Source organism: Scyliorhinus canicula, chromosome 9, assembly GCF_902713615.1.
Source record: "Scyliorhinus canicula chromosome 9, sScyCan1.1, whole genome shotgun sequence".
Lineage (NCBI taxonomy): Eukaryota > Metazoa > Chordata > Chondrichthyes > Carcharhiniformes > Scyliorhinidae > Scyliorhinus > Scyliorhinus canicula.
Window position 1 is genome coordinate 184401926 of NC_052154.1, and position 15513 is coordinate 184417438.

The window sequence follows — 15513 nt, forward strand, 5'->3', positions numbered from 1 at the left end:
GGGAAGTAGATTTAGGACTGAGTTTAGAAGAAACTTCTTCACCCAAAGGGTTGTGAATCTATGAAATTCCTTGCCCTGTGAAGCAGTTGAGGTTCCTTCATTAAATGTTTTTAAGGTAAAGATAGATAATTTTTTGAAGAAAAAAGGGATTAAGGGTTATGGTGTTCGGGCCGGAAAGTGGAGCTGAGTCCACAAAAGATCAGCCATGATCTCACTGAATGGCGGAGCAGGCTCGAGGGGCCAGATGGCCTACTCCTGCTCCTAGTTCTTATGTTCTTATGTGCAGGGTAGGTGGATTGGCCGTGCTAAATTGCCCCTTTGTTGGAGAAAAATAATTTCTAAATGTTTTTTAAAAGTTAGAGTTTGGAAAGGAATACTATTATCTTTCAATTCTAGATTCAAACTAAAGCCTCAAGTAATCCTGTAATATACTAAATCAGTGACTTACACAGTTCCTCCAAGTTCCTTAGATTGGTATACTTCCTCTTATAGCACTAATTTCACGTCTACATCTTGATAACTCTCGGGCAGCACCAGAGTTTTCAGCCAACTCTACATTATTTTTGGGAAGATCAGAATGCAAATGTTCGAATGGTCCAAAACTCCCCCCACAAACACCTACTCTGCAATATGGCCCATTCATCCAACAACCCTGGCCTCAATGATGGCCAGTGGTTACCCAAACCCTATTGATTTCAGAATCTTCGTCGTCAGTTTTCAAGTGCCCTTATGGACTCATTTACACTACCTCTGTAACCTCCCGATTATAGCAAAGTCTCTGCCTATAAGGACCCTGCAATCTGAAATCACCTTCCTAAACCTCTTCACTTTGTGGCATTCCACATATTTAACTGGTTTTGATTGTTATTAATTGGCAATATCTCATTTCCCGAAATACAAGTAATGGTAAATTGTCCTTTGCTAGAAGCCGTCATACATTGGTTCATTGGTAGCAATCTCGCTTAAAAGTTAGGAAGATGTGGGTTCAAGTCCAAGCCTCAAGATTTGAGCACATAGTCCAGGCTGACACTTTAGTGTAGTAGAGACAGGACTACACAGTCAAAGGTCCTGTCCGTCTTCTCAGGCAGACAAACAAAAATCCGCTCCACTGTTTGAAGAAGAGCTGGACAGTTCACTTAATGTCCTGCCTAACGTTCATCCTTCAACCAACATTACACACACACAAATTATCCGGCCGTTTTCTCAATATTTTGGTAGAATCATGGTGCATGCAAACTGGCTTCTAACTTACCCAATGTTACAATGGTGACGATGCTTCTTAGATTTTTAATCAAGTGTGAAGGCAGGAAAAGGGGATGGCAGAGGAAATATCTAAAGGAGAGTTTAATAGGGTGGAAGATAGGAGTGATGAAAATGAGGCAAAGGGAGATGTTAATAGGACAAGATTCTTCACCATGAAACTTGTTGAAAAGGTGCCAGTCGGAAAGAGGACAATCACATAGCTGCACTGTGTAACATTTTGACCTTCCCTAGAACGCATTTGTATAATATTTCAATATTATTCCATCCAGCAGGCCAGCTGAGAAACAGCAGAAACACGTTCCCAGCATTGGAAAATGGATTTAAGTGACAATAAAACTTGCATTATAACTAATTGGCTGAGGGGTGATCAGTGGCTGCCTGGGCATTTTTAAACACGATACCCTAAATTAAATTTTTATTTGGTCACAGTACGAAGAGTAATCATTGCCAAAAAAATTAAAATAGACTACGCCGAAATGAGTTACTTTTTTCTGGAAAAGGAAAACAATTTAAGTATGATTTACTTTATTTCCAAAGGTCCTTTTCTCAGTTGCTGTTGGCACACAATACAGATGACCACACAACACAGATGGAATGTGAAGTCTAAGAGGCAGAACACAATTAGGCTAAAGCTCGGGAACACCGCAATCAAGTTCTTTAAATGTAATTACAAGGAAGTACGATTATACATAATATGGACAAACGGCTGCCGTGGCTCAGTGAAGCTATTGTTGACAACTGATAATTACCAGGAAATTGTGACAAGCTTAACAATTCTTAATGTTTCGCCCATTTAATTTAAAGTTACTTATAAACTTGTTGATTGCTATGGTGTTGCACATGAAAAGTCAGACAATGTGAAAGTTTCACAAGGACAGTTAAGAGGTTTTTGAGAATTTGGTATCCGTAAGTACAGCTAGTGGTATGAGGTCAAAGTAGGAAGAGTTCGGGCTGTTACTATGAAGAAAATATAGTGAGGAAAACACGTAGCAGAGTTTAAAAAGCCACAGATAATTTATTAGAATTGGAGCCATGAGTCTTGGGAGAGGCTATGCCTTCAGCGACCAACATCCTAAGGTCTGGAATTCTCTCCCTAATCCTCGTTATCTTTCAACTCTCTTTTGAGATGCCTCTTGAAAGCTACCTCTGACCAAGATATTAGTCAGCTGCCTTAATATCTGCTGAGGTGACTCAGTGTCACATTTCTGATTGATAACCCTCCTGTGAGGCACCTCGAGGCATTTTACCTTGTCAAAGACTCCATTTACTGCAAGTTGCTGTTGACTGGTAGAGCAGAGGGTAAGTATTCCAGCAAAGCCTGGAAATACGGTGCATTAAAACAAAATCGCAGTACCTGTACAAATAAATGCCACAACTCTGACTGAAGCTAAGAGAATCAGCAATTGTGAGAATGTGACTTAAAATGAAACAGTAGAGATCTGATTAAAAATAGAAAGACTCAAAAGTAACACTAAAGTAAAAAAACAAAAATACATGGAGCAGATAACAGCTAGATTGCCAGATATCAAACATGACTAGTGCCGTAGGGCTGACATATTGACCCCACTGCCCATCACAACGGAAGAATAAACGACAAGAAAGAGCCCACGGTCAGTGCAAAATTACCGAACCCTGGGGCCAAATTTTAAAAATACATTTCCGATGGAGTTGTGTTGGTCTTGCTTGTCGCTGCGACAAGGAGGGCCAATTTGCTTTTCCTCGCAATGACAATTTCTATTTGACTCAGAGCAAATCAAGCAACTGGCTTACAAAAAGTTGTAAGAACCTACAGCTCCTCACCCGAAACAGGTTTTGAAAGGTCCGTGAGGGAGCTGCCTTCTATTCCGGATGCTTAATGACTCCATCCCCATCCCCCCCCCCCAGCAGAAACAAAGCACTCATTTTCATTTAGACAAAACTGTTTTATCTGCAAGTCTGAGAACCTGCACTCTAGCTGCTGCTGTACAACGAACATCCACAAAAGGGGAGAGTGCCTGGCCTCTGTTAATCATCTCCTCCCGTATAACATGTTGCAATTTGGGAAATCGGTGGCGCATTCCAAAATTAATATTCTACCCTGAAGGTGCAGTACAATTTGCTACAGATCGTTTTTCAATGACAGTTCAAACATTCAACCAACAACATAGCAAATAATTATTCTGGTTATTTGAACAACGGTGGTTACAACATTAGAATAAAAGCCTCACAAGCAGATGCAATGAACCGCAGGGCTGTGCTGCAAAACTTCTATGATTCTGTTCTACAGTTTAAATATCAAGGGAAAAGGGAAAATTCGAAACACCACACCAGCTAATGAAGCGTAAGTCACATATCTACTAACATTTCTCAAAGATCCAGTCTTTTAAGGGGCGGCATGTGGAGCAGTGGTTAGCACTGGGACTGCGGCGCTGAGGACCCACGTTCAAATCTCGGCACTGGGTCACTGTCCGTATGGAGTTTGCACATTCTCCCCATGTCTGTGTGGGTTTCTCTAAAAAGATCCAGTCCTTTACAATAGATGGAAATTGAACATATTCCATAGGATCCCGTGTGGGGAACTTGCAGACAACTTTAAACCAGAGTGGCAAGTGCAAAAACACTTAGAAGAAGCACACCAAAGTATTTAACACTGATACTGAAAGCTTTGGCTAATATCTGGCTTTAATGGAGGGTTGCGCTGCATCACGGAGCCAAAGAAGCTGTGCAGAGGTGACAGAGAGAGAGGAAAGAGAAGAGTGCAAAGTGCAATAGGTAAACAGGCTTCATTATCTGTTCCTGTGACTTATGCCTGCACCATCTGTAGAACGAACTGCCTCTCAAGAACTGGGTTCTTTAGCCCCTCAATGTTGTAGCAGCATGGTGAAGTAACTGAGCTGCTTTGGAATTTCCAACATTATCATTCGAGGACATAAAAAAATAGAAAATAGAAGGAGGAGGCCATTCGGCCCTGCTGCGGCATTAATTAGGACCATGGCTGATCAACCAATTCAATAGTCTTTCACCCCAGGTCCTTTGATCCCTTTCGCTATATCTCACTGCTTCTTGCAAACATACAATGTTTTGGCCTCAACTATTTCCTGTGGTAACAAATTTCACAGGCTCACCATTCTCTGGGTGAAGAAATTTCTCCTCATCTCTGTCCTAAATGGTCTACCCCGTATCCTCAGGCTGTGACCCCTGGTTCTGGACACACCTGCCATCGGGAACATCCATCCTGCATCTACCCTGTCCAGTCCTGCTAGAATCATATAGGTTTCTAGGAGATCCCCTCTCATTCTTCTGAACTCCAGCGAGTACATCCAAACCCATTCAATCTCTCCTCATTATTCAGTCCCACCACCCCAGGAATCAGTCTGGTAAACCTTTGCTGCATTTCTCCAAATTATGCTACATCTGCCATTAATTTGCCCACTCACTCAACTTGTCCAAATCACACTGAAGGATCTCTGCATCCTCCTCACAGCTCACCCTCCCACCCAACTTGGTGTCATCTGAAAATGTGGAGATATAACATTTTGTTCTCTCATCTAAATCATTAATATATATTGTGACTAGCTGGGGTCCTAGCACTGATCCCTGGGGTACCCCACTAGTCACTACCTGCCAGTTTGAAATAGACTCTTTAACCTGCTCTTTGTTCCCTGTCTGCCAAGCAGTTTTCTATCCATCTCAGTAAAATACCTCTAATCCCATGCACTTCAATTTTACACACTAATCTCTTACGCGGGATTTTGTCAAAAGCCTTCTGAAAATCTAAATTAACCACATCCACTGGCTCTCCCTCATCAACTTGACTAGTTACATCCTCGAAGAGTTCCAGTGGATTAATTAAGCATGATTTCCCCTTCATAAATCCATGCTGATTCTGTCCAATCCTGCCACTGTTTTTTAAGTGCTCTGCCATAAAACCTTTGATGATGGTCTCTAGAATCTTTCCCACTACCGACGTCAGGCTGACTGGTGTATAATTCAGTTTTCTCTCTACCTCCCTTTCAAATAGTGGAGTTATATTAGCTACTCTCTAATCTGCAGGAACTGTTCCAGAGTCTATGAAATCTTTGAAAGTGACCGCCAATGCATTGCTATTTCTAGAACTACTTCCTCAAGTACTCTGGGATGTAGATTATCAGGCCCTGGGGATTTATCAGCCTTCAATGGCATCAATTTCCTCAACATTATTTTGCTACTAATATTGACCTCCTACAGTTGCTCCCTCTCCCTAAACCCTACATTCCTGGTAACTTATTGGTGTCATTTGTGAAGATAGAACCAAAGAATGTATTTATTTGCTCAGCCATTTCTTTGTCCTCTATTATACTGTCCCCTGTTTCTGACTGTAAAGGACCTACATTTATCTTAACCAATCTTTTTCTCTTCATGTACCTATAGAAACTTTTACAGTCAGGTTTTTATGTTCCCTGCCAGCTTACTCTCGTACTCTATTTTCCCCTTCTTAATCAATCCATTGGTCCTTCTAGCTGAATTCTAAACTGCTCCCAATCCTCAGACCAATTTGCATGCCTCTTCCTTGGATTGAATACTATCTCCAATTTCCCTTGTAAGCTATGGATTGGCCACCTTTCCTGCTTTACTTTTGTGACAGACAAGAATAAACAATTGTTGCAGTTCCTACATGCGCTTCTTGAATGTTTGCTATTGCCTACCCACTGTCATCCTTTTAAATAATGTTCGCCAATCAATCATAGACAACCCGGTGGCACGGTGGTTATCACTGTTGCCTCACTATGTCGAGGACTCAGGTTCGATCCCGGACCAGGGTCACTGTCCGTGTGGAGTTTGTACATTCTCCATGTGTCTACGTGGGTCTCAACCCCACAACTCAATGATGTGCAGGGTAGGTGGATTGGCCACACTTAACAGGAAAAAAAAGAATTGGGTGATTTGAATTTACAAAATCATAGCCAACTCATGTCTCATATCATCGTGGTTCCCTTTATTAAGATTCAGGACCCTAGGCTCAGAATCAACTACTTCACTCCATCTTGATGAAAAATTCTATCATATTATGGTTGCTCATCCCCAAGGGGTCTCGCACAACTGGACTGCCAGTGGACTGTTATCTAGTTGGTTCATCAAGGTATTGGTCCAGAAAACCATCCCGTCCGTAGACACTCCAGGAATTCCTCCTCCATGGTATTGTGGTTATTTTGATTTGCCCAATCTATATGCAGATTAAAATCACTCATAATTACAGATGTTCCTTCATCGCATGTGTGTCTACTTTCCTGTTTAATGCCATCCCCAACATCACCACTGCAATTTAGGGGTCTATATACAACAGCCACTAACGTTTTTTTGTCCCTTGGTATTTCTCAGCTCTACCCATACAAATTCCACATTGTCGGAGATAATATCCTTCCTTACCATTGCGTTAATTTCTTCTTAAACCAGCAATGCAACCCACCCCCTTTTCCTTTTTGTCTGTCCTTCTTGAATACTGAATACCCCGAACATTCAGTTCCCATCCCTGGTCACCGTGCAGCCATGTCTCCGTAATCCCAATTATATCATACCCGTTTACAACTATTTGTATGATTAGTTAATCCGCTTTATTGAGAATGCTCCGCGTGTTTGTCTTTTTGACATTGCTTGTCCCGCTCAAAATATTTTTCGCTGTGGCCCTGTTTGAATCTGGCCCTTGGTTTCTCCCCCGATCACTTTTCTTATTCCCCTTTTTGTCATTTGTGCTTATCCTTGTTTCCTCCTCCTCCTCCTCTGACTCCTTGCATAGGTTCCCATTCCCCCTGCCTTTTTAGATTAAACCCTTCCCAGCCACTCTGGAAAATACTTCCCCTCAGTTCCGTTCCTGCCTAGGTGCAACCCTTCCAGGTTGTACTGGCCCACCTCCCCCAGAACCGATCCCAATGCCCCTGGAATCTGCAACCCTCCCCCTCACACCATCTCTTCAGCCATATATTCAGCCGATATAGCCTGCTATTTATACTCTGACTGGCACATGGCACTGGTAGTAATCCTGAGATTTCGACTTTTGAGGCCACTAAGAACAACTGCCACAAGTATATGGCAATCCACTCGGGCTACAGTTAAGAACTATGATGGGGGCAGCACGGTGGCCTAGTGGTTAGCACAACCGCCTCACGGCGCTGAGGTCCCAGGTTCGATCCCGGCTCTGGGTCACTGTCTGTGTGGAGTTTGCACATTCTCCCCGTGTCTGCGTGGGTTTCGCCCCCACAACCCAAAAATGAGCAGAGCAGGTGGATTGGCCACGCTAAATTGCCCCTTAATTGGAAAAAATAATTGGGTAATCTAAAATTTTTTAAAAAAGAACTATGATGGAGCAGGGCTTGGAAAGATCTGGTTGTACAATGTCTCTCTGCCAGTGATTTTAATCTGTCGCAATATTCAAGACATTCGAGTTGCATTTAGAAACCTTTGCAAAGACAGAAAGCATCTCCACAAAGCTACAACTATGACACTAGTAGATAGGAGTTCTCATTGGCTCAGTGTACCAGCACCTAACTACAGCGAGGCGCATCACCATATCCCTGCTCATAGCCCAGCAAATCCTTCGAGCCTCAGCTTGGCATGGATCTTCTCCCCACTAGTATAGAACTCCCTGTTCCTAATGCATGAGTGCAGCAAGTCCATAATCTTGTTCAGCCCTATGGCCACCACAGACTGCTGCAGCAAGGTATCACGCAGCTATAAGTCAACTTCACTCAAGTATACAGGGCAAGATCTGGGGGTAATTTTTTTTTAAATCTCAGAGACGCAAATGTACTTTTTTTAAAAACTGCTTCCCACAAGCTTGGCTGGCTGACACTGAGGCAAGGTAAGCTCAAGTGTATATTGTTTTGATCCAGAGCTCTCAGCAGAGTGAATGACATATCTGTTACTAATATAAAGAAGCCATTGGGGAGATATAAATTAGGGCTGGAAAAAAAGTTAGTCAGTAAAATACCTCCAATTGAATACAGGCCTTATCCTGCAGTGTCTAAAAACACCAAAACCCAATCTTCAGTAGAGGATTTCAGCCACATCCTCAAACCTTCTTCTCCTGAGCACAAGAATGCCAATATAATTGCCATACTCTAATAGCCTTAGTTGCGACAAGCAAACTAGAACTCAAACCTGGAACTTGCAGAGGCCTATGGATCACACACAGAACAGCCTTTGCGTATCAAAGCATTGGAGGAAGTTTGAATATTTACTTCATTGCCAGCAATTAAGCCAAAACAGATATGGAACTGTCTTAATAGTTACACATCAATCCCAAAATTTAGACTTGCATTTTAATCTAACAGATTGTTTATTTTGCAAGTTTACTTTAAAAATTGAACTTGAATTACATATGAATATTTTACTAATTTTCCACTGCAGTTTACAATCGTAGAATCATACAGCTGTGGATGATTTTTTTTCCCCCTCATCAACCTCTGGTTCTTTTTTTGCCACCTTCAACCGGTGCTCTCATTACTGACCCACTAACCAGTTGAAATAGTTCCTTCAGACTTGCTCTTGCAAAAATTGCTCAAACTTCAGCATCTTAAATTAAATCACCCTTTTTCTAATCTGTTTAAGAACAATCTCAGATTCTCTACCCTCTAAACATAACTAGACTGCTATGCCTGGCAACATTCCAGATAATCTATCTGAAGTGGGATAAATCAAGGCAGGGGATCAAATTTATATCTTTTTACCTTTTCGTTTTTTCTCAGCACCCAACGTTTGTGCTCATCCTCTGCGAGAATTTTCTTTTTTTCAAGTTCTTCGCTTTCTTTTAATTTAGTTTGTTTTAATGTCACCTCCTGTAACAAAACGTATTTTTTTTTATGCATTCAAAACTTCTGGAGTGCTGCAGAATGTATTTATGGGAAACATTGACGTTTTAGATTTTCTAGCGGCACCGAGGCATATGTAGGCAGATCAGAAAATAGTTACAGGCAAGAAAAGCTTAAGTGAAACATCTAGAAAAATCCTAAAGTCTTTCATCATCTAATTTCTCTTGAAAAGAGTCCCGTCTCCAACTGGAGAATGGCACCATTTTTTGATATATTAGATTTGCAACATCTCACAAGTAACCTCTTTTATATAGGAACATGGGAGAAGGCCACTCTACTGAGAATGGTTGACCATCTGTCTTAAAGCCATTTTCAAGCACCATCCCCATGCCACAGAATCACAGAATTGTACAGCGCAGAAGGAGGCCATTTGGCCCATTGTGTCTGCACTGAATCTCCAAACTATCATTGTGAATTAGTGCCATTCTCCTGCCTTTTCCCCTGCACATTGTTTCTATTCAATTACTCTTGAATGCCTTGATTGAATGTGCCACCACCACACTGCCAGGCAGCACATTCCAGACCCCAACAACTCGCTGCGAGAAAGGTTTTTTTCACATTATATTTGCTTCTTTTGAAAATCACTTTAAATCCGTGTCCTCTCATTCTTCATCCTTTTACAAGGGGAAACAGTTTCTTGCGATCAACTCTGTCCAGCCCCATCATGAGTTTGAGCATCTCTACCAAATCTCTTTTTGACCTTTTCTTTGAGTAGAACGGTCTCAACCTCTGCAATTTATCCTTACAACTGAAGTTTCTCATCCCTGAAACTATTTTTATAAACCTCTTCTGCACACTCGCCAATGTTCAAGAGCCTTCATGTGGTGTGGCGCACAGAACCGTACACAATGAGCGGGATTTACCAACTGTTCACGCCAGCGGGATACTCCAGTCCCACCAGCGGCGTGAGGGTTTTCCGACGACGAGGGGTGCAGTCAACTGGAAATCCCGTTGACGACAGGATCAGAAAATCCTGTTGGTGGGCCGCCTCCACCGCCAAAAAACACACGGCGGGTTGCATGGCAAATCCCGCCCAATATTTCAACTGAGGTCTAACTAGTGTTTTGTATACGTTCAGCATACTCTCCTTGCTCTTGTACTCTATGCCGCTATTAATAAAGCCCAGAATACTATAGGCTTTATTAACTGTTCTCTCCAATTGTTCTGTCACTTTCAATGATCTGGGCACATATATACCCAGTTCTCTCTGCTCATGCATCCCTTTAAGAGTTTTGTCCCTTATTTTGTATTGTCCCTTGATATCATTAGCATCTAGAAATCTACGGATCTCTGTCTTTAACATACTGAATTACTGTGCTTCAATTACACCCTGGAGTATAGAATCGCAAAGATTCACCAACAATGAACAAATTCCTCCTCATCTCAGTGCTGTCCCGTATTCTGAGGCTGTGTCCCCTGGTTCAAGATCACCCCCCCTTCTCATGACCAAGTGAAACATCCTTTCTTCCTCCACCCTGATCAGTCCCTGACGAATTTGGTGTTTTTCAATAAGATCACTTCCCATTCTTCTAAACTCTCTAGAATCATGGAGTCATAGAATCCCCCCCCCCCCCCCCCCCTCCCCCCACCCAGTGCAGAGGAGGCAATTCGGCCCGTTGAGTTTGCATCAACCCTTTGCACATTTGCACTCCCCCATCCACCCCGTCCTAGCTCTGTAACCCCATAACCTAACCTGCACATCTCTGGACACTAAGGGGCAATTTAGTATGGCCAATCCACCTAGGCCGCATATCTTTGGACTATTGGAGAAAACCGGAGCACCCAGAGGAAAACCACGCAGACACGATGAGAACGTACAATCTCCACATAGACAGTGACCCAAGACCGGAAATGAACCTGGATCCCTGGCACTGTGAGGCAGCAGTGCTAACCACTGTGCCACCCTGCTGGTCTATTTAAAAATACTTGGAATAACACTGACCTAATATTCTTTCATTTAGCATCCCCATATCAATACCCAGCACAGATCAAACTCCCAACAAAAGGGAAATCGTTTTTGGCGAATCGGAGAGTTAATTTACATTTTGCGAGAAATTAATTCTCTATCACTACCCTGCACCCACTTCCTCGGCAAGCCCAACCCCAGTCCAGTGCAACAGTCCTACAGCTTAGTTCATTCCGCGAGATAAGTATGTGTGTATAGTGCTTGGTGCATTGCTACAATGTCACGGCTTGTTGGATAATTATTAGCTACAGCGGAGTTTCAAATGACATAAGGCAAGCAACTCGATTGCTACAATATTGTTTAATGGTTTAAATTACTATTGTCACTAGAATTTCCCAAATCAGTTCAAATGCCTTGAAGCTCCCAAGACTGGTTATACCAGGTAAATAAAGAAGGCAGGCTTCACTCCACTATGAAAAGCTTCCACATTTGCCCAGAAAAACACTTGAGATTGAATTTTACAATAACTTAATAAAACTTTGTAGAGACTTGTAGTGGATAAACAAATTGTCAAAATACCGTCACTGGTATAAGGGGCAGCATGGTAGCACAAGTGGATAGCACTGTGACTTCACAGCGCCAGGGTCCCAGGTTTGATTTCCTGCTGGGTCACTGTCTGTGTAGAGTCTGCACGTTCTCCTCGTGTCTGCGTGGGTTTCCTCCAGGTGCTCCAGTTTCCTCCCATAGTCCAAAGACGAGCAGGTTAGGTGGATTGGCCATACTAAATTGCCCCTTATTGTCCCAAAAATTTAGGAGGGGTTATTGGGTTACGGGGATAGGGTGGAAGTAAGAGCTTTAGAGGATCGGTGCAGACTCGATGGGCCAAATGGCCTCCTTCTGCACTGTATGTTCTATGAAAAATACAAATTGAAGAATGCTTGCTGTAAATCTAACTTGATTGGACTGTATAATTTATACCAATTACATCGGAGAAATCAATCCAAAATTATTTCCAGCTAACAGAAAAATTGATGTTCAATGGCTGCCAATTTGGGAGGGGATTTTTCACAGCAACCAAAATAATAATAATTTTTATTGTCACAAGTAGGCTTACATTAACACTGCAATGAGGTTACTGTGAAAAGCCTCTGTTCGCCACACTCCGGCGCCTGTCCGGGGGGAGAATTCGGAATCTCCAATTCACCAAACAAGCATGTCTTTTGGGACTTGTGGGAGGAAACCGGAGCACCCGGAGGAAACCCACGCAGTCACGGGGAGAACGTGTAGACTCGCACAGACAGTGACCCAATCCGGGAATCGAACCTGGGACGCTGGAGCTGTGAAGCAACATGCTACCATGCCGCCCATAGTCTACACTGAAGCTAATTTAAATAATGCTCACACTTAAATCTTTCATTGTTCTTTGGGTCTCAAGAATATCTCAGTGTATCAGATTTGACGTGCTATGGATTGTTCCCAAAGTTATATTCATTATTTTTATATTCCTCACAAGAGAGTAACAAAAGAGCAGCCAGTAAATTGTGCAAAACAAGCATTTTGTTGGAATTTCATTATGATCTCCTAATCTATTATAGAATCAAAAACATTATTCACAGCACTTATTTAATACTTTTATTCGATAAACTTCTCTGGGTCACTGTCTGTGTGGAGTCTGCACGTCCTCCCCCTGTGTGCGTGGGTTTCCTCCGGGTGCTCCGGTTTCCTCCCACAGTCCAAAGATGTGCGGGTTAGGTGGATTGGCCATGCTAAATTGCCCGTAGTGTCCTAATAAAAGTAAGGTTAAGGAGGAGGGGGGGGGGGGGGGGGGGGGGGGGGGGGGGTTGTTGGGTTACGGGTATAGGGTGGATACGTGGGTTTGAGTAGGGTGATCATGGCTCGGCACAACATTGAGGGCCGAAGGGCCTGTTCTGTGCTGTACTGTTCTATGTTCTATGTTCTCCCATGCTTTTGTTGTTGAGGGTACTGAACCGAACCCAAAGACCAATAGGACAAAGTACTTCAAATCCATTGGCAACAATCTGTATCATTCAACCTTTCTATTTAACGAAAGACACGCTATCCAAAACACTTGCCTGTTGAGATTTGTTTTGTATTTTAACACGTTCTTCCTTTGCTTTCTTGATCAACCATTTCTCCCAGGCAGTAAGTTCAACTTCCTTAAAGCGTTGCTCCTCCTCTTCACTTCGTTGTGCCTTTCTTAATGAAGTTTTAAATCTTTGGAACAAATTAATGACTTCATTACAGATTCTATATAGTACATTGCTTGATGCAGACGTCAAGTGCATAAGTACTCGAAAATATAAGCACAAGAACAATGTAAGGATCAGAAACATCTTAATTTTATGGGTCCTTGATAACCTGCACAGAAGGTAAAGGGCAAAGTGATTTTCAAACTAAATGATTTCAAGCAATGATATTGAACACAATCCAAGGGCATCAAACATGAATGGATAAGAAACCAACAGAGTCCCATAGTTACAGAGGCACCAGGCAGTCAAATAAATGGACCTCGGGAATCTTCTCTCATACGCTGCCAAACTTTGGGGAGCTCTGCTCGCTGGAACTCGCCATTGTCGTGAGAGATCCTGCCCAAAAGGCATGCAGCTGGAGGTCTCCAATCTCTTTGGAGACCCCAACGAGTGCCGCTCGTCTGGTCCCCGTTTGTGGGGACCAGTGCTGAACGGTGCTCACCCGAGGTGAAGGGATTGAATCTCAAGCCTCAGGTACCTTGGAAATTTGCACATTAGAGTAAGGCTTACTGCCTTGCTCTAATGTGCAGGTTTGCCAAAACGTGGTCCTGCCCATTGTGGACGGGATCTTCTTGCAAGGTCTTGCGAGATACCGGTGAATCCCATGAGGCATTGCGAGTCGGGTGAATGCTGGGAGCGGGGTCTCCCGGCTTACTGACCACGCTGCGCTGCAGCGAGATGCTTTTCCGGCGCAGCGTGGCCGGAAGAACGCGCCCTTTCTCTATTCATTATTAACAGAAATGTTTTACAATTCTGACATGGATGTGTGATTCACTGGTATCGCCACCATTTATTGCCCATCCCGAATTGCCCTTCGGAATGTGGTAGTGGTGAGCTGCCTTTCCTGAACCAGTGCAGTCCATGTGATGTTGATAACTGTACAGTGCAGTTCCTTACACAAATTGGATACAATCGAGTGGCTTTCTCGGCTATTTCAGAGTGCAGGTAGTGAGTTAACCACTGGAGTTACAGACCGGGTAATGCCAGCAGAGATGTCATTCCCTAAAGGGCATCCGTGAACCATGTAGGTTTTTACAACAATTTGACAAGATTCATGATCACCAACACTGATAATGTTTTATTCTAGATTTATTTAATTAACTGTATTTAAATTCCCGCCTGGATTTGAACGATATCTCCAAATCAATAGGCCATTCCTCCAGATTACCAGTGCAGTAAAATAATCAATGGGCCACTGTAAGATAGAGTATGAGAGTAAACTTGCTCAGAATATAAAAACAGACAATAAAAGTTTTTACAAATATATAAAACAAAAAAGTGTGGCTAAGGTAAATATTGGTCCTTTAGAGGATGAGAAGGGAGTTTTAATAATGGGGGATGAGGAAATGGCTGAGGAACCGAACAGGTTTTTTGGGTCGGTCTTCACAGTGGAAGACACAAATAACATGCCAGTGACTGATAGAAATGAGGCTATGACAGGTGAGGACCTTAAGAGGATTGTTATCACTAAGGAGGTAGTGATGGGCAAGCTAATGTGGCTAAAGGTAGACAAGTCTCCTGGCCCTGATGGAGTGCACCCCAGAGTGCTAAAAGAGATGGCTAGGGAAATTCCAGATGCACTAGTGATAATTTACCAAAATTCACTAGACTCTGGGGTGGTCCCGGTGGATTGGAAATTAGCAAACGTGACACCACTGTTTAAAAAAGGAGGTAGGCAGAGAGCGGGAAATTATAGGCTTGTGAGCTTAACTTCGGTAGTAGGGAAGATGCTGGAATCTATCATCAAGGAAGAAATAGCGAGGCATCTGGATAGAAATTGTCCCATTAGGCAGACGCAGCATGGGCTCATAAAGGGCAGGTCGTGCCTAACTAATTTAGTGGAATTTTTTGAGGACATTACCAGTGCAGTAGATAACGGGGAGCCAATGGATGTGGTATATCTGGATTTCCAGAAAGCCTTTGACAAGCTGCCACACAAAAGGTCGCTGCATAAGGTAAAGATGCATGGCATTAAGGGTAAAGTAGTAGCATGGATAGAAGATTGGTTAATTAATAGAAAGCAAAGAGTGGGGATTAATGGGTGTTTCTCTGGTTGGCAATCAGTAACTAGTGGTGTCCCTCAGGGATCTGTGTTGGGCCCACAATTGTTCACAATTTACATAGATTATTTGGAGTTAAGGACCAAGGGCAATGTGTCCCAGTTTGCAGATGACACTAAGATGAGTGGTAAAGCAAAAAGTGCAGAGGATACTGGAAGTCTGCAGAGGGATTTGGATAGGCTAAGTGAATG

General features: G+C 42.8%; 1 protein-coding gene across 5 annotated transcripts in view; it reads right to left on the reverse strand.

Annotated features, from left to right (window-relative positions):
* The window catches only part of LOC119971948 (coiled-coil domain-containing protein 34-like), a 45622-nt gene that overhangs the window by 12579 nt on the left and 17530 nt on the right, over positions 1-15513 (reverse strand). For all 5 annotated transcript variants that reach the window (XM_038808299.1, XM_038808300.1, XM_038808298.1 and 2 more), the window contains exons 4-5: positions 13086-13227; positions 8946-9053 (exon numbers count right to left, since the gene is read on the reverse strand). In XM_038808299.1, coding sequence (XP_038664227.1) covers positions 8946-9053; positions 13086-13227 — 250 coding nt within the window. The remainder of the gene's footprint in view (positions 1-8945; positions 9054-13085; positions 13228-15513) is intronic.